Source organism: Rhea americana, unplaced genomic scaffold (genome assembly GCF_003343005.1).
Source record: "Rhea americana isolate MKP2758 unplaced genomic scaffold, rheAme1 scaffold_33, whole genome shotgun sequence".
In the NCBI taxonomy this organism is placed as follows: Eukaryota; Metazoa; Chordata; class Aves; order Rheiformes; family Rheidae; genus Rhea; species Rhea americana.
In genome coordinates this window covers 5,197,296-5,220,671 of record NW_028186457.1, presented here as the reverse complement: position 1 = coordinate 5,220,671, position 23,376 = coordinate 5,197,296, and the positions used below count along the sequence as shown (strand labels likewise).

Sequence of the window (23,376 nt, the reverse complement as noted above, 5' to 3'; positions counted from 1 at the left end):
TAAAGTGTTTACTTGTTTGAGCTGCAGTAGTACCTCTCGATTCTCTTTGATCCTTTAAGCACCACCTCATCCCTGACTGAGCCCACGTTGCATAATGGCATTTCTGAGACTGGCCTTTGACAGGACAAGAAAGTCAGGCAGGGGCCAAGCGCTTATGATGGAGGGGGACATGAAGTGCCTGGACCACAATTCAACAGATGCACTACAAATAGAGCTAAAAAACCCCAAAATTTTGCCAAGTGCGAATCACAATTCTTCAAAACTTTCTATTCTGTGAAAATAACATATTTCAACTTTTTGGCTAGATTTGGTACTAGAATTGCATTTGAAATGCTGGAGTTTCCTATAGTTCTTTGTGAACAACATTTTAGATACAGACTATTACTGCTCAGTTTTGAGGGAGATTTTCCAAGAAAGCATAGGGACTGACAATAAAATTTTGTATTTTATTCTCTATATTGCAGTGCAGTGCATTATCATCTCTGTCCACCTGGCTCACAACTAGCTACCTTTCCATGGTATGTTGTACAGAATTTTCCATATACTCCAATGTCCAATTAGCATTTAGAGAATTTAATGCAGTTATGACCTATCTGTCCAGATGTCATCTCCGTCCTGTTGTCACTTCCCTTTCCTAAGTCATCCTGATTCTCTTAAGCCTCATGCAAACCATCCTATGAAGCATCCTATCTACACCTTTTTCCTAGCAAACTTTCCTTATTCTATTATAATAGGATTTGATTACAAACATCCTCATAAAGTAACCAGACACTGCAGATTTTAGGAAAGAAAAGAAATCTTACATGTTCCTCTTCAAACTGGTCCCCACCAAATGCAGAGACACAGGGCTTGATACCTCCTGTTCCAAGGGCGATCAAAAATAGACCAGTCATAGACAGGACCCTTCATGCAAGAACAAAAATATCAGCATTGCAGAACCTTTACAGCACTTAGAAGAGCATTTTACTGTCACCCAACCACGATTTCTCCAGAATCACTTTTTTGCACAGGGGCAATGATGATGAACAAGCTAAGAATGAAAAACAATTTCTATATTTGGTACCAGTCAATTAACAAAACACTTTTCTCAGTTTTTTTGCTCTGAGGTCCTATCAGACATAACAGATCAAACATCTGTGGGATTATTTTTGTATTTTTGACTCACGAAAACAAGAGACTGCAGAGATCAACTGCAAAAAAAGACTGCCTATAGGATTTCCAGCCTAGATAAGACAAAAGGGTTGGATTAGCATCATTTTGGGGTGCTTTCTACCTCCCAGTGCTCCTCAAAAATCATTGTTTGCCCTGCAAATTATTTCTCTAGGGAACAGGAGTGTCAGGACTGGCCAAGTCTGGAACATCAGAAAGCTGTTCAGTAAATGAGATGTGCTCCTGCCTGCATTTTCACATTTTCWGAGCTGTGGCCACATAGGCCAAAACAGCTTGGTGGTTTCAGAGATGCCAGCTAGGGAACTAACCCTAACAGTCCCATTAGTTATGAATCTGGATGGCAAGAATGGTAGTTGCCTAGAGAAGACAAATCATTCTTCTGTTATGAATCACATTGTATCTTCTACAGGCTTTTTTGTGTTCCCATGCACACAGAGCTGCTGAGATGGGCAACAACGCCAATGAGGAAACAAGGGAGGATTTGGCGGGGGAAGGAGAGGGTGAAGGAGCCTGGTACAGGCAGCTGGGATGAAGACTGAACTCCAGTGACATGATGGAACAGAGGGACAGTCAGACGTCCCTCTTTGTGGTGATTTCTACCTCTTGTTGCATTCACATTCTAGCTTCCAGCTCCCCCTTCCACTCTTACCCAGACACCCCAAACCTTTCCCTGATAAAAGCAACCTATGCATAGCCCCCAAATTGCTCACCCRATGGTGGGGAAACAACTGAAAGTACTGGGCAAACCAACCTCCATTGCAACAGCACTGCAGCTTCAATAGCTACTTACACATGAACAACCTGGTTCCCCATGGATGGAATTGCTCCGACTGACTTTATCAGATGGCCAATCACATACACAATGGAGAGGTAGATGATCGTCCTGTGAGGAGAGCAAACAGCAATGACTGAAGGTGCTGGGTGATGTTTAATCTGAAAACAGTGTGCCTGTGTTTCCTGATATGGCAGGTCTACTTGGCAGATGCGCAAGGAAGTGGTTAGTCCATACGTCTGATTTTGCATGCAGCTGTAATTCTTTTGTGTCAACACTGAACACACTGGAAGAGGGAGATAGGCAAATAGGTTCAGATTTAGAAGGAGGAATAGCCCCTGCTTTCTTCACAAGGTAGCTAGGCAGAATAAACTAACAACGTTCCAGTACATCACTCACGGAAGGCTGTGAACAGAAGGGTACTATTCATATCCAGCTTCATTTCCAGATTACTAATAACTGGCATTTTCTAGCATGTGCCTAAATGAATCCTTAGTTTGGAAGGTATCTATAAGGACTGTGGCCCACATTCAATCAACTTGACCAACACATCCAAATTAAGAGTGTGGTTTCCCTGTTATGAGACTGTTTCTGAGCTCAAGTACTTCTGAAGTATTATTGAGCTCGTTTATCTGCCTCCTCATCTTGGTGGGGGAGAAAAGGAAATCTGATTAGGGAGATGAAGCTCTTGTGTACACTACAGTTCCTTCATCATCTTCAGGATTATCACATGCCTACGTATTTAAGAGCAGCACAGACAGACACAGAGAAAATGGAAGGACTTGTTAGGGTGGAGGCATTGGATGCTCCAAAAGAAGCCCTATGAGCTATTAAGCTTAAAGGCATCCTGAATGCATCCAAATCCTGGCTGAAACAGCTAATTCATAGCCACAAGAGAACAATCCTAAAAATCCTGCTAAGCTATTATCCCGTCCTTAATATTAGCAAGGCCTAGCTATTCCAGCAAAAGTTGCCACCCCTTAAGCTATAGGAACAACCTCCAGGAAAACCCTTTTTGAGGCATAAGGCACAGAAGTCAGCATAGGGATTTATCTTCTCACATCACCATGCTGCAAAATCAGATATACTCAAATAGCAATAAACATGCCTATGAGGCCTTGAATAATTGTTAAAAACTCCCACTGTTACTTTTCATTCAAAGGGACAAGAGAATGACTGAAATCAAGCATGAAGCACAAGGGAAAAATGAACATAAGTAACCGCTTGGAACTCTATGAAAGAGAGGTATCCCAGTTACTTTTTTCCATGCGGAGACTCATGTTAGTCCTAGAGAGACAGGTCCAGCTGCACTTCATCACTCCAATAGCAAGACTCCTCAGGCAATGAATAGACAGGGCTAAGAGAAGAAAGTCCTCTATCTAGCTGCTCACCATGATTCCTCGCAGCAGATGATAGCCCCATGACTTATCAGTGTAAGGGAGGAACCCTAATCCACTCAGGGAGAATTTACCTGCTTACATGCTGAAGGGAGATGATTTAAGGTAACCCAGCTGACTCTCCTTAAGGTAAAAATAAGTGCGCTCACACACTATGCAGGGAAAGCATCAGTGGGGTTAGTGACATCTTCACCTGAAACTGCTAGATCCAGAAGATGAAACTCTTCCTCACCTGAAGGTTAATCACCCTACATCTGAACTTCCTAAAGGTGTATAGGGAAGGAGGGTGGAGAAAAGGTGTGCTCATGACATTTAATTTGTACAAATTACTTTGTCTCATATCAATCCTTGGACAAAAGAGAAGCTCAGAATAGCATAAGCAAACAGACCAGCTGTTCATCATTAACAGAGAGGAGTTGACCTTAGTAGGCGCATCTTTGCTGAAGTCTGAGCTAGATGAGCCAGCCTCCAAACAAGGAGCATGCTTAGCACTGCCCTCATGCAGACTGTGTGGTGCAGAGTCATCCTTGCTTACTTGTATTTCCCCAGCCATGAGTCTGCCATGATGGCTCCAATGACAGGCGTGAAATAACAGAGAGCAGAAAAGGCATGGTACACAGAGGTGGAGAGATTCTCATCCCAATGGAAGAAGCTGATGAAATACAGTGTCAAGACAGCTAAAAGGAAAGAAGCAAACCACATTAAATAATTAGCATATCTCTCCCCAGATAATCAAGAAACTATACAACAGTGGCCAGAAAAAAAATACACTGATTTGTCTAGCAGTTACAGGCACCACTGTAGAAAGATCTGTGCTTTCAGACCTGTCCCTGGTATCCTCCGACAAAAAAAATAGAGCTCAGATGAGACACGAGTATTAGCCTTTCTTTACTCAGACACATATATAGCTGGAAAAGATGTTTTCCAGCTATATCTTATTCTAACTTATAGCTTTGCCTATACATATTATATATTTGCAAGTTATAGGCCTGTATGATTTAATTCTTAGATGCACCGATTTCATACAGCTACAAAAGGCATCAGACACAGCAAAATCAGATTTAAGACAAGATCATAACAAAATTGGAAGGGACATTTGGAGGCGTCTAATCCAAACTTCTGCTCAAAGCAGGGCTAGGGTCAACGTTAGGACACATTGCTCATGCCTGCATCCCAAAAATACCAATTTAACAGAGACTTTTGAAAGACAGTGAATTCATATACAGCACAGCCCTGGGACCCTGGATCAGTGTGCACAGAAACCCAAGGACAGAAAGTCACTTCCCAGACGCAGGGCACATACCTCTCATGCCATAGTAGGAGAAGCGCTCACAGAACTCATTCACCACAATGAAAGCAATGCTCAGGGGGTAGTTGGAGCCACAAAGTTTCTGTGGGAGACAAATCAGAACGTATCAGCTTTGTGAAAGCCTTCACTCCGGCAACATATTCCTATAATGCCCCAGCAGCAGAGGTGAGCCCAACACAAAATCCAGCAGCCCACAGCTGCCCGACCATCTCTGCCCTTTTGTCATTGCAATCTCTCTGCCGCAATGTGAAAACCCACTGAGATGCAAAAATACTTTCAGATGCCTTTCTCCTGCACTTCACCCTTAAAGCTTTCAAGGCCTGCTGCCTTTCCTAGCACTAGACCTCACCTCGGCAGTTCATAAACCCCAGGGTACTGCTCCCTGCTGCATCCTTCCATCTGAAGTTGCTTCTTCCCCTGGGATAACTGCCCTCAATCTCTGCACCTCAACTGCACCAAAACACATCACAGCTCACTGAGGCAAAGCATCAGCCCTGGTTGTGCTTCACTCTTATCCTTMCTCAGGCATGGCACTCATTTCTTATTCCAAGAACACCATCACAGCTACGCATAATTCAATTTATTAATCAAAACCAAAACAAAACAGTGATTGGCTTATCAAACCCATTTGAGCCTGGCCACTGTATGAATGAATTCTAATTAAATCTAGGTAAAATATGCAGTCTAAGTTAAACAAGGCATTTAAACATATATGAGTCTTGGCATGACCCTGAGYGCGCCTTAGTCCCTCTTGCTATCCCTTGTACTGAGCAGCAGCTGCTGAGCTTCACTTCTTCATAACAGGGAAAGCAGGTTTTCATAGCACCATCCAGCTTCTCTCAATTAGTAGGGAAGAGTGGCTTGCCATACACTAGGTGACAGGTGTGGGGGGGTGACATTAGCAGCTGCATTTATATTCAGTTTTAATTTTTCAATGGCCATAGTATGAGCTACGGAAGATGAACTCTTCACACGCATTTCTGCTCATGGGTCAGAAATAACGAATTCCTGTATTYCTTCCTAAAGCCCCAAATGCAAATACCAAAATAGATCTATTCGGCTTATTTGGATCCCCAAAGGAATGGTATCAAGGTTACAAGATTTTAGCTTAATTATATTGTCTTGCCCAAGATTACACAAGAGCCACAAAAGAGAAGAGACTGGCTGTCCACAAAAAAAGCCTTCCATAACTTAACCCAACATTTCTAAACACAAATATTTTTGGTTTTTTATGCAACTTTCACTATGTATGAAATGCCTTTTTATTAAGGAACTCCTGGCCCCTTTGCTTTACTTGGATAAATACGTAATTATCCATTTTATTATTTACTCTGAAAYCATCATGCCCAGCATACGGCTTGCAAGAGTGGGCTCCCTTGGAAGCAGCACTAGGGCTTCCTGCTTTTAGACTAGCCTCAAAATGGTGGTGCATACAAGCTGTAAATGCACAAACACTCAYAGAGTACTTTCCTCCAAGTTATTTGTAATTGAGAAGAGAAGCTSTAAGAGCTAAATTATGTTTCCTGCGGGTACTTGCAAGTATTTTTGAACCTGGAAGTTAAAACTATGCAGTAAGGTATATTTTTACTCTTCACTTTCACAGACCTTGCTATTATACTTGTGATTTTTAATAACATTTGGCCGAGATGCAGAGTGTAACTGTTTAAACCCACAGGGCCAGGTGTTGGGAACACTGCTCCCTGAAATCACCACTATGCACTCTGACACACAAGCCCTGGTGGGTTTAGCTGCAGCAGTTCATGGTATCACATGCCAGGCTGTGACCTGCTGTGACAAAAARATCTAGTTAGTGGTGACCCTTCTCTGGGACAGGCACCCTCTGCAGAGGAGTGGGAAGAAACAAGGAAAGGAAAGCCAGAGGTGTTAGCTGGAAAGAGCTGCTGTTACCCACATGTGACAATCAACACCTTGAGCAATTGCTTATTAATGTGGAACAGAGTAAGGGGTTTACAAGCAGAAATACTTCCGTTTGGCCTGTATGTCAAGAGAYGGCACCAGCATATGCACAAACCCTCTCTTGGCTGTATCACTGACCTGGCTGTGGCCTGCCTGGGCATCCAAAAGCAGGTAGCTTTCATCCATGAGGACAGCTAGATACAGTTTGCTTGCTTTCACAGAGAAGGACCTTGCTCAGTAGAGAGCCTCAGCAAAAGCAAAAAGGCTAAGCCTGGATTCACGAGCACATAGGTACTCTGCAGTGCTTAGCTACCAACGTGAGCCTGAGATCTGCGGGATTATGGAGCTCTTAAAGACACTGTGTATTGAAGCTGATAGTCTGTGTATYTGAAAATAAGAAAATGCCAGCTGCAGATGTTTGCTTTAACCTCTCCCTCTTGTTGACTAGCAGCAAAACAGGATTAAATTTATGTACTTCACAGGAGCTCTGGTTATCTAATAGTTAATGCCTGCACAGTACTTAAAATTGTGAGCTAAACATTGGACTTGCTAATGACATGATTGACTGAGGGCAATAAGAGCAAGTATCACAGTACTGTCCTGCAAGACCAAGCACATTCAAAACAAGCCCCCTTTTTTCTCCCAAAGTTGAGACAGGATACAATTTTTAGGGGTCAACCACTCAATGAGAATTAGCCTGAAAAATCTGCGCAAGCAAAGCCACAGGGCAAGAAACATTCAAATGAATCTAGCTTTAAATCACAGCTGAAGATTTAAACCAGAGGTTCTGGCACTATGGGAGGGCTCTGGTAAACASGTCAGTGGCCCGTCCTTAATTCCTGTCCTTTCTTCTGCTTGGCATCATCTGGAGACCCTTCTCTGATGGGTCTGATCGAACTAAGTAAACAGGCCAACTCCGTCCCTCCCATGTACAACATCTCCCTCTACTTTAGAGGAACCGTCCCACATGAAAAGGGGTGTTCAGGAAAAAGGTAGCAACAAAAACTTTTTCCCAAAGACTCAGACAGCTCATTTTTTCCCCCTTTAAGCTGCCCTTTCTTAACTTAATCAGGTTAATGAAAGGATTTTTGCCCCGAGTTGTTAGTGCTTATTCCAACCCTCTGCAAGAAAGGGTGTTTGTCTGTCTTTAGCCAGAGCGCAGCAGAGGAAAGGAACAGAGAAATCTTGCAATGCTTACAGCAAACTGAGCAGAAAGCAAAGCAAAGGAAACCAGCTGTAACACTCACCGGGGATTTTTTCTGAACAGGGAAGTCTCCTCTGAGGGGATCGTCTCCTGCAGAAATAAAAGTGAACAAAGTTTCCTTGGATTCATTTCTCTGAAAAGCGTTCATCTCCCCTCTCGCCTTGTCTCCCACCATGCTATGTGGCTGTGGTGAGTTGACTGGGAAGATTTCCAATCTCAGGCTTGAAGTTTGATTCAGTTTGAGTTAACCCTAATTGAGCACATTTCTGCAGCCAGGGCAGAAGGGGGAGGGAGGTGCTACTGTGAAAGGCAACTGTAGAGTTCAAGAAGAGTGAGGGAGTGCAGCCTAAATCATTCATGGGTTGGAGCTGCCAGTACTTTGTGGCACAGACCTGCTGTTTGCTTGGCATACCCCCAGCTATCGTACGTGCATCAACCCAGCACAGAACTGTATGCTGAACAGATGTGAGCTGAATAAAAATTCTGGGTCCCAGACACCTCTGAAGTCTGCAGATTTAGGAGCAAAGTGTGCATCTCTCACCTTGTCTGATAGTGACAGGTTTATTCTGCAGAGACTGCAGAAATTTCCTTCCACTGCAAAGCCACACTTCCAGCCCAAGTTGTAACCTCTGAAACACTCGTCATGCCAACTCCTCAGACATCAGGATGTCATGTATGTCTGCACTGCATTAAATCATTTCTTTGCTATCCCAGGAGTGAAGAGACCCAGGATATGCTCCCACATCAAATTCCCAGAATGACCTTCCTTTTCCCAGAGAATAGTTTAACCTGGAGCACCCACCTAGCATCTGAGAAACTTCTCCTCTCACTCTATATTCAGAAGGYCTCCTCTGGGCTCCCACATAACAAGTGCTCCCTATTCTGTGCTGGGAACCCCAGGATTCCCAACACAGCTATGTGGACCCTGCAGGTACCCTGTCRTCCCTCCTCCTTCTGTCCTTCTCTGAGGAAGTAAAGGAGCTTTTTACCAGTAATTCTTTCACTGCCCATCACAATCACAGAGAAAAATCCCCAACTTTCCCATTAACCATCCTCAGGGGCTGTGGCTCTGTAATATTCTCAGTGCAGAGTAGGGGGTTTTGCCCTCATATTTAGCTTCTTTAAAAGGCAAATGTCCAAAGAACATTAGCAAATATTTTTCAGACCATACCTAGTATCTGCAGCTCTATAAACCCTGCACTAGCTGCAGTATTGAGTTGCGGCCAGTGCTTATGCATCATGGGAACCAGGTTTGCAGTTAACATGCTAGGAAAGAAGCCTTTGCTCACATCAYGGATCCTTAATTTGGTTTCAGTTACTGCTAACAAGATCAAGGTAATGCTTGGATAAGGGCCCTGCGATGTTGCAGAGYGCAAGAAGGAAGCAGAAATGCTCTCTATGTTTCCTCACGTGCTCTGGCTCTGCTCCTGCTGAAGATCCCTGGCAACCATGCCTCGCTCCTGCTATGCACAGGGGCAATAGTCCAGTCCTCAGATGAGGCCAAGAAGGTCTGCTTGCTTCCCTCTCCCTTTTTTTCCTCTCTCTACAGCTGCAGCAAAATGACAGTTTTGTACCTATTCTGTACTGCCCCAGATCCAGCTCCTTCTTTTCAGCCCTCAGTGTTTTGCATGCCTATGCCCTTGCTTTTCACTGGGGTCGCTTCTCAGGTATCACAAACAGCCTCCAGGAAGGTAGGACTTGGTACRGCCATTTCACAACAGGAGTGCTGCAAGAGTGACTCAAAAGCAGACCCAAGGTTGGGCACAGTGCAAGGAACAGGACCTGTGCCTGCTGGCCCTGCCTCCTGCACCCTAGGCCAGCACWTTCCCTCAAGTCCCACAAATCTGACTCAAGTCAGGAAAAATACTTGAGCCCTCTGGTGATACCTCTTGTTGTGCTTAGTATCTTTAGACAACTCCCAGTAGAGGCCTACTGTGGTCTGCCAGCATACACATAAGCAGTACAAACACAGCAGCAAAGTTAAAGGAATACAACAAAAGCACAACAGAAAAGGTTTCACCACCTCTCATGCCAGGCTTCCTCACTGCTGCAATGTGATGCCTTAATATTTTCAGCATCCTGCAGCTGTTTTTTTCTGTTTGTGTACACAGTGGCCCCATGTCTCACACAAGCTAAATTATTTACTTAATACCAGTACAAAAAAACATCTTCATCAGTGGGATTAGCATACTACTTATCAAATACACTACAGAGAYGTTTAGGTCATTAGCCACTAGAAGATATTCTCAGACAGAAAGGAGAAAGGGATTCAAATGGCTGATAACAAATGGTAACTCACAGCAAACAGTGAGAATAAGTTAAGGAGAATAAATCTGCAAGCAGTTTAGACACAAATGAATTCTAAATAAGGCTCGCTACAAAGACTTGTGTGGCTGGGCTGAAAATCAGGAAGGAATTGCACCACAAATGAAAATAAGGTGGCATTTCTGAAGATAACTATAAATAAAAAGATCAAGCATGAAGCAGCAGAAGCTGAAAAGCTAAGGCAAAAAAAAATGAATTATGGCTAGCAGGGGACACAAAAGCAATGAGAAAAGGTGTTAGAAATGCTGTCAACGYTGGAGAAAAATGAAGGAAAATGAAAGTCTTATTTGAACTAGAAAAACAAGCAAACAAAAGCTCTTTCAGAGAGGTCAGAAAAGTTGCATCATTTTTGTCTCAGTCTTCACAAAAAAAAAAGTTAATTGCAACAAAATGCTTAACATCGTTAACATGAACTGCTAGGAAGACAAAAAACAGCCTAAAGAATACGTAGATACCTCCAATGTGTTCAAATCGTTAAAGCTTGATGAAGTTCACCTTCAAGTACTAAAAGTAATTATTGAACCACTAGCCTCGTGAAAGACAGATGCAGGATAAGCATCACCACTGTCTTTAAAAAGGCAGGCTAGGGCAACCCAGGGAATGCTAAACCCCTCAGCCTAGTTTCCACAGCTGGAAAGATACTTGATCAAATAATCCCTCTAAGCACCAAAAAAAGAATAAGGATTACAAAACACTCATTTTAGATTGGAAAAAAAATAAGCGCTGTCCAGCTARACTTTTATTCTTTGGTTGCATGGTAAGTGGAGCAACAGCTAGATGAGCTATGGATGMGACACATCCTGATTCCAGGATCTCTAAGGTCTCACAAGGAAAAGATGGTCCAGATGAAATCCCTACATAAAAAGCAACTGGGAAATCTCTGAGTAGCTATCAATAATTTGCTGTCATAACAGGTTCTCAGCATTCCCATGAGCAATGGGAACATCAGAATAGACAACATGCTGATAATGTTTGTAGCCAAAACCAGGACAGACCAAGCGTGGGGGAAAACTGGGTTAGAATGCAAAATGCTGATGCTAAATAGAAAACACAACTTCATGCCTCTGGAGTCAATGAGATGTAATTCAGAGAAAATGATGGGCAAAACACTACACATCTATTGATAGGAAAACCATTGCCACAGAAGGGAGCAGGGCAGGACACCCCACCCTCCAAATACATGGGGAAAAGGTGATTCTTCTACCAATAAAAGAGATGTAATAACATGGATATCCCTTGGAATTGGCAATGTTGAACACTATGTCCACCTTTTGTTCCTTGGTTTTAAGGCATCAGACAGTCCAGAGCAGAGTGACAAGAATGAGTAAAGTTTAGAAAACTTGGGACAATGACTTGGAGATTTGTATTTGTACTGGCCTAGAAAAGAAAAAACAAGGGGAAATATGGTAGTGACAGTATTCTAAATAACCCAAGGCTGTTCAGATAAGAGACCACTTTCATTGAGGATAAGAAAAATAACTGACTTAATTCTCATTAAATAAGATTTGGGGCCTCTTTGGCCAAATTCCCTTTCCTCAATGACAGTTGAGGGTGGAAATAGAGGCTGTGGGGCTGGAGCTGTGATATCTGGGGAATCCTTGGTATCTGTTAAGAACATGTCAGGGACAGGCTAAATACACTGGCTCTTGTCCCAGAGCAGACAGATGGATGAGGTGCCCTTCTGAAGTTTTCCCTTCTGAATTTCTATGAAAATCATGCGCTAAACAACTTCAACTGGCAAATGTTAAAGCAAGGACTGTTCCCTTTAAGATTTCCTCCTTTCCAGGTTGCCTTTTATGCAAGTAGGGAATCTGCATGATGATTCATGCTTAGATGTAATATTCAGCTACCAGATGTCTTGTAYAGCCAGAAGTCCCCATGAATGCATTATTCTATGACTTATAGTTCATCATTTAATTTTTTTCAGATCCCCAGAAAAACACTCTGCATTCTCCCTTTGCATTCACAGTCCTCAGATTTTCACTGCTTCCTGCTATAGTACTGTACACATTAATCTGTTTATAGTCATTTGATCTGTTCATTCATACATGTCACCACTCTGTGGTACAATTCCTTCCTAATTTTCAGCTCAGCCACACTGGTCTCTTTCTGTTGAGTCTTATTTTGAATTCATATACACTAGCCATACTTTTAGAGTACTTTTACCATATCCTTGTTTTGCTCCTCTTCTCTTCCTCTTTAATATAAGGTTATAAGAAGCTAGATAAATATTTCTCAGCAATACTGTGGCTTAATGGCCTGGCCCTGGGTGGACAAAATAACCTCTCCAGGTCTCTTCTGGATTATTTTCTTCAATTCTTTGATTACATGAAAGAAGATGGCTTAACCAATTTAGACAGACCAAGATCAATTTCTATTATCAGCAGACTTGTCTCAAAGATCAAAGTAATTTAACAAAACTCCATATCAAATCACTTGAACAACCAAGAAAAGATGCCAGAAGTCTTCAGTCCTTCATCTTCACTCTATCCATTATGGCTAGCCCTATAGACTCAARCTTGTAAAAGTATTTCCATTAACACCACTAACGATATCAAGTGCCTATATCTGTAAGAGTTTGCCATGTGGGCTCTACTCAGTCAGTAACAGAGAGAAACTCCTTGTTCCTTCTAGTGCCTTTTTGCACCCAGTTTCTACTATTACTACCAAGAAAAGGTCTAGAAAAAAAAAATCTCACCAGCTTGAGTTTCCTTTGCAGTCTGCAGCATGCCATCCTTCTCTGCCATGCCTGCTGTTCCCTGTGCACCAGGCGACCCCAAGCTCTGTTGTACTTGAAGAGGAACATCGTTGAGCAATCCCRGCTTTCTCTCATTCATTGTTAATGTTTCACTTCACAATAGCAAACCTTTCCTCATCAGTTAAAATAGTTAAACCTTCATTTAGCTTCGATCTCGAAGTCCCRCTGAAGTCATCTCCACTCAGCTCCAACACACAGAGGCCACCTTTCTCCTTAAATACCACCTCACACGAAGGCTGCATTATATCTTTCATGAATGTCCTCAAGCAATCACTTTGCATTGTAGTTACAGTATATTTCAACTAAATTACTATTTTTGGATGGGAAYGGGCATCAGACCTGTGATCTACAGTTGACCATAAACTCAGAGAGACTTGTGATGTTGYACACCAGCTTTAGAGCTGGCCTTAACTACGTGCATCTGATAGTAGTTAAGGTTGTAAGAAGACGAGATTTCAGCAYCTTTTCACAGACTGACTTCAATTCCAGGTTCTTCCCATGTCACACAGGAATGCARACATTACATTGAAATGTCACTCTCCCAGGCCCTTTTCACCTTAGAGCCATCAGCTGCCTGAAGGAGGATGAACATATTTTCTGCCCCACTTCTGTTTATTTCTTTCTGTTTCCCCACTCCCATCATTGCCTCCAAACTGTTGCGACTTCCTTGCAAAGAGGCTGCAAGGCATCTCCTCCACCAAGGAAAGCCCCAGACACGTCCTGCAGATAGACTAGTGACTTGTAGTGAAATTGTATATTCAGCAGTGGAGCAAAATGGGGTCTCAGTCATCACACATCATGGCCATGAAGCCATMTGCATCTTCCTTCCACCCTCCACCRTGCCAAAATCCCCATCCTATCTGCTTCATGGCCCCATAWCTCTCATTATCTCCTCATTACACAGAGTAATGAATTCTGCTATTAGGTGAACCAAGGTTGACCCAAGGGAAGTGGGCACGTGGACTAGAAATAYGTACTAAGGAAACAGGAAGAGACACAAGCTTTATGGTGAAAAGACACATACAGCAACAGCTAGTTGCACGTGCAATAGTAAGTAGTCTAAGCTGATCTGAGACCCTACCCAAAAAATGAAGTGAGAAATATATTCCTRCAGGAGGTAAGTCATTTGACAGCAACAACGGATGCACTGGCAGATGTGAACGGAAGAACAACACAGACAGCTCCTAACAAGATTATGGTAAATTGTAAAGTGGCTTGTGAAAGGAGCATTGAAGCAAAACTGCAACTTTAATTATGGCTACAAAAGAGAAGGCTATTCTCACAAGATATATTGAAGTAAAGATAAACGGTGAGGAGGATTAAAATCCGGAATGTAGGATGCATGGCCAGGATCCAGAGTATTAGTCGTACTATAAGTAAATATACCACAGATAAGTATGAAGTACAGCATGGCAAAGCTAGCAGCATTAGACATTGGGCAAGCACTGTGAAAAGCAAGCAGAAAAGCAGTATGAGCACTATAGGCTAGACAATGCAATAAAGAAGAAAAGCTGAAGGGAGAATAGTTGTTGGGAAGAATAAAAAGCTTTACTTGGTAATACCTGTGACTTCCATTAGACTAGGTGAAAAAAAAACACAGCAGGAAAGGACTTTTTAGAGACTGTCAAAGCATGAAAGAATTAGGATATTTCTTCTCATTTGGAGAGAGTGTTCAATCAAAACACAAGAAAAGATGGAGCTGCTCAGCTGAGGTAGGAAATGAAGAAAGCCAAGCACAAACAATGCACATCCATAAATGTAAATTATTTTCTAGGCTCTCATAATGGGACTACAGCCAAATCACTGCATAAATTGAGAGTTGGCTCTGGAAYAAGATCTGTGGTCTTTCAGAACAGACCACTGATTAATAGTCAGCAAATAGCAAGGAAGGTTAACATATCACACTGAAAGTCAGCAATAATTTAACTGTTCATGCTGTTGATAAGGAAATAGGCTCAGGAACTTCTTGAATTCATTTCCAGCAATTTTTTCCTCTAAATTCAAGTTATACTTTCTGGTATCATRGCCCTATCAAAGCTGACTGATAGCACTGGAGCACTGATTTCAGTGGGTTCTAGACCAGGAGAAAAGGGATATCTAGGTGCCTCAGACAACCTGGGCTGATGGAACACATTAGGTCCCTGGGATGTTTGTACATCCTGTCCTTCCGGCTTGGCTTTTGCTTCCCCTGCATCCTTTTCAGCTTTTCAAAGCATTTTTGGAATGCAGCTCATTTCTCACAGTCCCCAGTGAAACAATAGTTACATATCCACGTGAACCAGTTAAACGGGAGTCAGAGAGTGCGCTCGGGGGGGTGGGGGGGGGGGAGGGAAATCAAGAGCAGCTAGGACAGGAGCAAAAAGGAAATGTGAGCTCTGTTTCCAATATACTATTCAGTGCTGTTATATCATGAGAGTGTAAACGATAATTCTGAACATTTTTAAGCTTCTAACAAACAAGGTGTGTTAGTCTCCCACACACCCAACACAGCTATCTGGCTCAAGTGTAACCTGAGCTCTTTGTTCAAAACCCAAGTAATAGAGTTAGCTTGAAAACAAAAACCTGAAAGTCTATCCCACCCATTTGTCTGGGGCTGAGGCTGGGAATTCCCCTTCATAGAGGGAGTGTGGGAGGTCCCTGCAGCTGGAAAGGACAGATGTGGTGGGGTAGGACTTCRGAAAAGCACTTGAGGACTGTTTAGTGTCCTCTGGGCATTTTCTCCCCACTGATATCAGAACCAGGATCTTACACAGCACCTTTTAGCTGCAGGCCCTGAGGTATTTCACGAAGCAGGCATCACTTCAGAGGTGAGAAAAAAGGGCAAAGCCAACGTAATGAACTAAGACTCCACTGAAACCTCCTGCACACTAGCCTATCCATGAAGCTGACCTGCCTGTAAAATTGTCATGGCAAAGAAAAGCTAGACATTGATTTACCCTGTCAAAGGCTCTAAAGGACAGCACAGCTACTGARGATGATGTTGCAGCTTGTGACAGCCTTGGGTCCAGAGGAAAGCTGAAAGATAGCCACATTYGGTGTCTCAGTCAGCTCTTGGATGCACAGCTCTCCCCTCCACACTCACTTCCCATCTTGGGGGCACACACTGACCTGGAAGTTTTCCTTTTTGCACTGCCCCTTCAACTAGTCAGTAGTTTTTTCCTGGTGGTAAGTCCTGCACCATCTCCCACCCAGTGCCAGAGTTAAGAGTTGCTTTTACTCACTGCTAGACTATCCTTTAGCGAGATGCAGTTGGTAAGAAGAAATGCAGGAATCCTGTAACTAATCCACTCTCTGCAGCCGCCTCACAGGGATGCCCAGCTCCAGGACACTATCAGACAGCAGTGGAGGGTACGCTGGCTATAGGACGTTGCAGCTGGGTTCATTTCTGACTCTGCTACTTGCCAGATACCTTAAGTATATCTTTGAAGCTCCCTAGCCTTAGCTCCACTAGACATAAAAGGAGAATCAAGCAGCAATAATCTCCCATCTGGGGTGAGCGGTTTCATTCATTAATCCGGATACAGGACTGGGAGAGCCTTAGAGAATGCATTACTACAGTGGAGCTTTTTTTTTTTTTTTTTTTTTTGCATACACTCGTAATAAACAACCTAATTGTTTTATTCTTTCCCTGTATCAGGAGACAACACTACACAGATAATTTCAAATCTTTGCCATAGCAAAGAGGATATTCTCACCATATCTTAGCACACAGCTGATTGTTTGCAGCTTAAGCTGGATTGCAGTTGTGTAATCAGTGTTTTATTACAGCAAGCTGCCAGGGTCAGGTAACATGTAAAGCCCAGAATATTTCTGTCTTGATGGAAAAAGCTGCAGATCAGATCCAGAGAGATCTCAGCTCTACGACAGTGACCTCTCCCATGTCTAAACACASACAAATATGCCCTTCTGCAACCTAGGGACTGTCACTCCAACTGATTTTAATCAGATCCTCCACAAACAGCTCCATCTATTGCCATACCAAAAGCCAGGCAGATCAGGGGCGCATCCAAGACTCATTAACTCTGGTTCCCTGTGTTTTCATAATGAGCTTGCAGTGCCATCCATTCTTTTCAGCCCCACCACCACAACCATGGGGACTGATTCRCTAAGATGGCAAATGCTATTAACTCCCACTAGCTCTAGCAGGAATTGTGATCATGCAGGCCTTCTGTGCATCAGATCCCAGAGGAGAGGCAGAAGGACACCTTTTGAAAAAAAAAATGTTGGTCTAAACATATAGCCTTCTGGTCTCCACAAAGCCTGACACTTTGTAGTATAATTCATTCTGCCCGGGCCRTGTTCCTCCTGAACGTGAGGGGGGATTTCTTCCCTGTGAGAGTGATGGAGTACTGGACCAGGTTGCCCAGAGAGGTTGTGGAGTCTCCTTCTCTGGAGATACTCGAGGCCCACCTGGACGCAACCCTGCCTAACATGCTCTAGGCGACCCTGCTGAGCAGGGGGTTTGGACTAGGTGATCTCCAGAGGTCCCTTCTAATCTTACTGATTCTATGTTGTGGAGTCTTCTTTCCAGTAGCACTCATGTCAAATCCTCTCTGACTTGTGGGGGGAGGCATGGTTATACTCACATGAAAGGAAGAATTTATATGGGCCTCTTTATGCTTCCTCTGCAAAAGAGATCCCCTTCTCCCAGGAACTGAGTGACATCCAACCCAACTGATGTCAGTGGGATTGGGGCTGCTCAGCCTTTGCTAGATGCCACCCCCATAGCACACACATTTCTCATGAGATAGAATGTGGWGCAAGGAGAAGAAACAACACCCCTCCTGCCTCAGCATGGGATTGAACTCCAGCARATACTCTGCATGCCTCACTTGTGCAAACAGCCCTGAGCAAAGTAATATTTCTTACAGGCATAACCAAACTATCTCTGGTATAGGGCTGTGCAGAACCAACCAGGCAGCAGCCACAGCATTTCCACAAACAGAGGGCAATGGTGAACATTATTCTTACTGCACCTGCAGGCCACCAGCCTGCTGTGCTGCAAGCCAGCAATGCTTTGCTGGTTTCGACAACCAAGCAGATGCCAATGCCTTTTGAGTTATTGCAGACTCAGGCTCAGAGTACAAGTCCTGTTCCAAAAGTAAAACATTCAATGAAGTCAAATTAGGTCACAGTCACTCTTCAGGCTACCATACTCACCTCCAGCTCTTCCATTTTTCCTAATCCATTTCTAAGCAGTTACTCACACATTATAAATACACAAACCCCCTACAGATTTCCAATCTCATCTGCATCTGAGCAGAGCAAAGATCTGTCAGAGAGCAGGTTTCAGCATTTCCAATACTTGTTCTCTTCTTCAGCCTGTTTCCCCAGAGAGGACCCCCTACCTGGCAAAAAGAAAAAAGCTTACCAGCTGCTCTGGCACAATGGGAATGGCATATAAGAGTTATAAGGTAGCACAGGCAGGCGCAAACTGCAGCAGACTTTCCAGATGACAGGAAAGACGTGCTTACTAAAGTCAGCTATAATACACCCAGTACAGTTTCATCTGAGGTGCTCCAACAAGTGAAGGTGGTGCTTCCACCCCAAGTAATGAGTTGTGGTGTGGTGGGATATGCTAGCACAGGCTTTTCACCACCCCTTCTACCTCCTGCACCCACAGCTGACATGCCTTTGCTGTTAGATGTGCCATCAGATGTCTCCATGTGCTCCTGCGCAGCCCTCAGTAAACAAAGGGGAACACATTAGTACTCAATGGTGGAGAAATCCGTTCATGACAACATTTATTAACTTTAATAAAACCTTGCTAAGAAAAGCAGTCCCCTTTTCATGACCTTCAGCTATGGCCTTCATGTGCTCAAGGGCACGTGAAATCCAGCCACACTAGTCCTTTAAGATGCAGGTGGCCACTTGAGATGCATTCAACTGACTTCAGTAAGTCTGAGTGCTCAGCAACTTGCAAGAGATTTGTTTAGAGGAAAAAATTCTCTGAAGCAAAGTGTACATGGCACCTTTTTTCCAATCTTTCATTCTGTTTTACCTCAAACAATAAGTCACCAAATAGATTCAATATGGAATGCCTTAGCATTGTATTCATCTAGTAATATTTCTTCTCCTGTACAGACTCAGATTAATATTAATTCTCTCCAAGATAAAGACACCTAGAAATAATCTGAGGCAATAAAACCAGTTTTCAGCATTCCTGACACTTCCCATTGTTAACAAACAGACGATCTAATAATGGTAAAGTCAGAGGAATAATTTCTCTCTTATACTAGATCTGATTGACTAGACATGACAGATGGTGTTTTTATTACTTTCCGTTTTTATGCCATTCTAAGAGAGGTCTCATCTTATTCAGCCCAGTCTGTGTTTTGAGTCTTAACCTCTCAGATAAGTGAATCCTGTTTCATCAGGTTAATGGATCCTTACTTGATACAGGAAGGCAATTTTCCTTAAAGTTATTCTAATCAAGTACTCAGAGCCCAAATTGTGCTGGCTGATTGACTGCCAGCAACAGTTAAATCGTTCAAGTAAAGACCAGATTTATTTTAAAAGAGGGAAAACAAGTTATTATTATTACAGAACCAATTTTATCCTGTATTCAGTGACTTCTCAAATACCAGATTTTACTGCAGTCACAGAATTAAAGATAAAAGTAAAGTTGATATCATTTCCCCTGCTCAGCAGCTTTATTAAGTAACAGCCAGGAAAGGAAAAAGAGAGATGTCTACTTACACCCCTTCAATTAACTGCCCCTAAGGTAACAGCATCTGACCCTCATCAGCACTGACCCCTTCACAGACAGGCTCACTCCAACCTCTCGTCCTGCATCAGCCTCCAAATTGAGGGCTGCCTACCCAAGTGACTCAGCCAACAGGTTGGGGGTGGGGGGGAAGACAGAGGGCAGTCTACCCTCTGAAAGAACAACTCCAAAGAAAAATCAGTTCCCCCAGAACGCTCCCTACAAATCCCATCTCCTGGTGTGGCACCTGGCTCTGCAGGCACAGTTGGGTGCTGAAGCTGCCCAGGGGGCAGTGGCAGACCCTATGGAGATGGTATTTTAGTGCCCTACTCCTTGGCTCTTGGTTGAYTTGTCAATGCAGGGAGAAATCCTGACAGGTTTGAGGCTATCCAGATCACCTGAAGGAGCAGAGAGGAAGACCAACCCAAGGTTTCCGAGGTGCTCTCCTATTGTCTCCTTATCTACTGCAAGACTGGTCAAGGAATCCAGACCATGTAAGAGGGACAGTGCCAAGGAAAAAGAGCAACAAGCCCAAGATCCTGCAGACAGAACAGAAACTGGACCCAGAACTCCTAAATAATCATTTAGTCAATGCTTTTCCCTCTCAGCATACCCTGCCTTTTCACACAGCCTCACAAACAGCTTCAGTCCTCCCGAATCCTCAGCAGAGGAATCCCCTAGTGGATTTTCACCTCCAGAAAATCTGACCCCCTAAGACCCTCTGCTAGAAAAGTAGAAGCTTTCAGGGCGATCAAGATAGGCCACTCAACACACACACACACACAAGCAAACAAACAAAAAAAAAAACACTTTTCTTCGCCATTTTCTGAGTAGCTGAGCTGTTGTCCAAACAGCTCTGTTGAAGTTATTGATGCCTCAAGTGAAACGATCATTCTCAATGATTTTTATCCACCAGCCACCAGATTTTTAGGGTTTAGTCAGGCAGAGTATTACACTGTAATTTCAAGGCAGGCATCTTTAAAACAGTGATTATTCTGCAGGAACAATAAAAGTGCTGGGGAATACATTAACTGTTTCATTCCTCAGAAGGGCTATGAGGCAGAGAGGGGCTGTCAGGCTGCAAAGTCAGGGAACCTACAAATCTCTGTTCCTCCCTCCTTTCTGAGGCAAATCAGTCTCTCAAACATGCTCTGCTTGTGCTCATAAGCAGAAAAGTTAACCTAGACCTCAGGATTCCCTTTCTACCAAAAACTCACAGCACTTGCACTCAAGTCCCGCATGCATCCAGGACAGCACAGCAAATGCAGCCAGGAGAGCAGCAAAGTCACTGGAACCAGCAGCAGAGAACAACTCTTACTCATTTTGCAATCACACTACAACAACACATTTGTACTACACACAAACCTCAGAAACAACTGCTAGCCCCTATTCCAAACAGTTAGGGCATCACCCCTGACACACATACAAGAAATCCAAAACCCACAATAACATTGCACTAATAAATAACTAACTGCCTTTTAACCTGCATTTAAACCATCACCACCCAAGTACAGCTGGGTCCACAGATGTATCTCATTAAATAATTATTCTATTACTTGGTGAAGACCCAACTCCCTTTAACACAGATCATTATCTCAATTTAAGTTGAATTTCCATACCTGSATTTGTTGTTCTGTAGCTATGCAGCTATTTTACCTTGTGTTTTTGAAATGTTTGGGAGACACTGAGGGGGTATGAAAGGTTTTACCAATGTTTTGAAGCAGGCTCTGCAACAACTTTTCTGCTTAGCTTAGACTGAGGCCGGAATTTGGATGCACAGGAGGAATCAGGGCACAGAGAGGTATTTCAAGTAGAAGTAGGGGACAACGTTTTATCGTGTTTCCACCATTACGATCAGTGGAAATCTCACAAGATCAATCATTCTTACCATTTGAGGAGCTCCTTTTGAGGTAAAAGCTCTTAACAGAATTTGCTTTTTTTAAAGGCTTCTGGCTTCCTCTGAATCGGAAAGGGAGTGTGGACTGTTTTAGGTTTGGATGTCAAATGAAAAGGGTGTGTTTGAATCAGAGATCCCAAATTCCAGACCAAAGTCAGACAGGGTGGCTGGGCTCAGGCTCAAGGATTGAAAGTTCCCTAAGCTCTCTCAAACGTCTCCACTTCAGGTCCTTTTGTGTAGCCTGTCACACTTGAAACCCCACGCATGCTTCAGGAGAGGCAGCCTTTTAAAATATCGCTCTCCTCAAACATCATTGCTGGTTTGAGTACAGACATCTTGCTGTTGAGAGCAAACAGTCTTGGAAATTCTTCAGACAAAGGATCAATAGAAAGGTATAACTTAAAAACAATGTCATTAGGGACAGTCTCTAGGGACAGCCCTGGAGCTGTCCTCACAGTTAAACAATCCCAGGGAAAGTAGGAATCCGTCCCTGTTAATTACTGCTGGGAGTAAAGCCATGAGAGCAGCAGGAGGAAAAGCCAAGCTTCATTTTTATCAGGTCTCACTTGTTACACTGTTCTTTTTATAATGAGCAGTGTAAATTTGCTTCTGGGCCTGACTTAAAACCCATTGAACTGGGCCTACAGATCACAAGCAAGATCCATCCGAGTCCAGTTTCCAGCGTTTGAGAACAGCTGACACCAGCTGCATTGGACAGTACGGCAGAGGCTCTGGAGCTACAGGATAAGCCGCCCCAGTAGGCTACTTGCTGCCTTTATTGAGCGTTAGGTCAGGCCCCCACGCACACAAAGTGTCTGTGACCAACGAACCCAGGATTCGCTAGTGCTGCCCAAGGGCTTCTTCACATTTAATCTCAACCAACTTGATTCACGAAACTGRCTGGAAATCTCATCAAAACAGGCTTTGCAGAGAGATTTCTGGCACTTCTGCTTCCAGCACTGGCTGAAAACAGAGAAAAAAGAGACTCCAGCCTCCACTGAGTTATTTTTTCAAATCTGGAGATGGGTCTTTAATTCACAATAAATAAATACTGCTTGCTCATATTCTGCCTTTTGCCTTTTTACTCTATGAACAGAACTTGTTTTTTTCCTCATGTTTATTTGTTTTTCAAAACTATTTGTCAAGTAGTTTCTTTCAGGAAGTTTGACAGCATTAACAATCTGAATATAAGCAGGTATGATGGGACATCTAGGTTACATGGTACAGTTCTGAATATATCATCTGGATGGGAACACACCACAGAAACAGGTTCACAGCGCAAATCTGCAAAACTTTGAAGCTCTCTTTCGTGAATACTTTGGAATATTGCCTCAAAGTAGCCCACTCCCACAAACACTCCTTGCACAAAGGCTGCCTGCTCACGCACTTCCAGCCACGGAACGCGGAAAGAACAGAAATACAATCAAAGCACATTACTTACGGAAATATTTGCAGCAAGTCTCAAAGAAAGGTGTCGGAGGAGCGTCCCCAGATGGAGGGACTTCCATGAAGACRGCAGCAAAGCTGGCCAAGATTAAAAAAAATGGGCAATACGAACTGTTTAAACTTGAGGATGAGTCTGATGTAAATTTAGGGAATGAATGTAAGGTTGCTGCTTCTTGCACTCACAGCAGCACTCCTATAACATGCTGATGTGCGCAGCACAAATGGCAAGACAGGCRCTGGCCCCATAGTAACATTGTTTTGTTTGTGTCCCTGAAGCCTGTCAGTTAATCTTCATCTCAGGGTTTGGCCAAACACATGTACTGGCAAACCTCCCCAGTCTGATTTCTGTGTACAACTTTATAGCTTCTTGAGGACTCATTAACTCTTTAGTTCATCATTCATTTTTTTCAAGGGGTCGGTCACATTTTGTGAACTCTTCAGTGCCTTAATAAGTGTAGAGTTTTTGGTGGGGTCT

The 23,376-nt window shown here is 43.3% G+C and overlaps 1 protein-coding gene across 3 annotated transcripts in view; it reads right to left on the bottom strand.

The window, feature by feature from the left end:
* Window positions 1-23,090, bottom strand: part of SLC15A2 (solute carrier family 15 member 2) — a 53,740-nt gene extending 30,650 nt beyond the window's left edge. The window contains exons 1-6 of one of the 3 annotated variants that reach the window (XM_085311012.1): window positions 22,897-23,090; window positions 7,813-7,859; window positions 4,643-4,730; window positions 3,875-4,016; window positions 1,961-2,053; window positions 804-903 (exon numbers count right to left, since the gene is read on the bottom strand). In XM_085311012.1, coding sequence (XP_085167138.1) covers window positions 804-903; window positions 1,961-2,053; window positions 3,875-4,016; window positions 4,643-4,730; window positions 7,813-7,859; window positions 22,897-22,963 — 537 coding nt within the window. In that variant the 5' untranslated portion in view covers window positions 22,964-23,090. Of the gene's footprint in view, window positions 1-803; window positions 904-1,960; window positions 2,054-3,874; window positions 4,017-4,642; window positions 4,731-7,812; window positions 7,945-12,792; window positions 12,961-22,896 lie in introns of those variants that run through there. The other 2 variants (XM_085311010.1, XM_085311011.1) reach the window with 2 other exon arrangements.
* Between the last annotated feature and the right edge of the window lie 286 nt (window positions 23,091-23,376).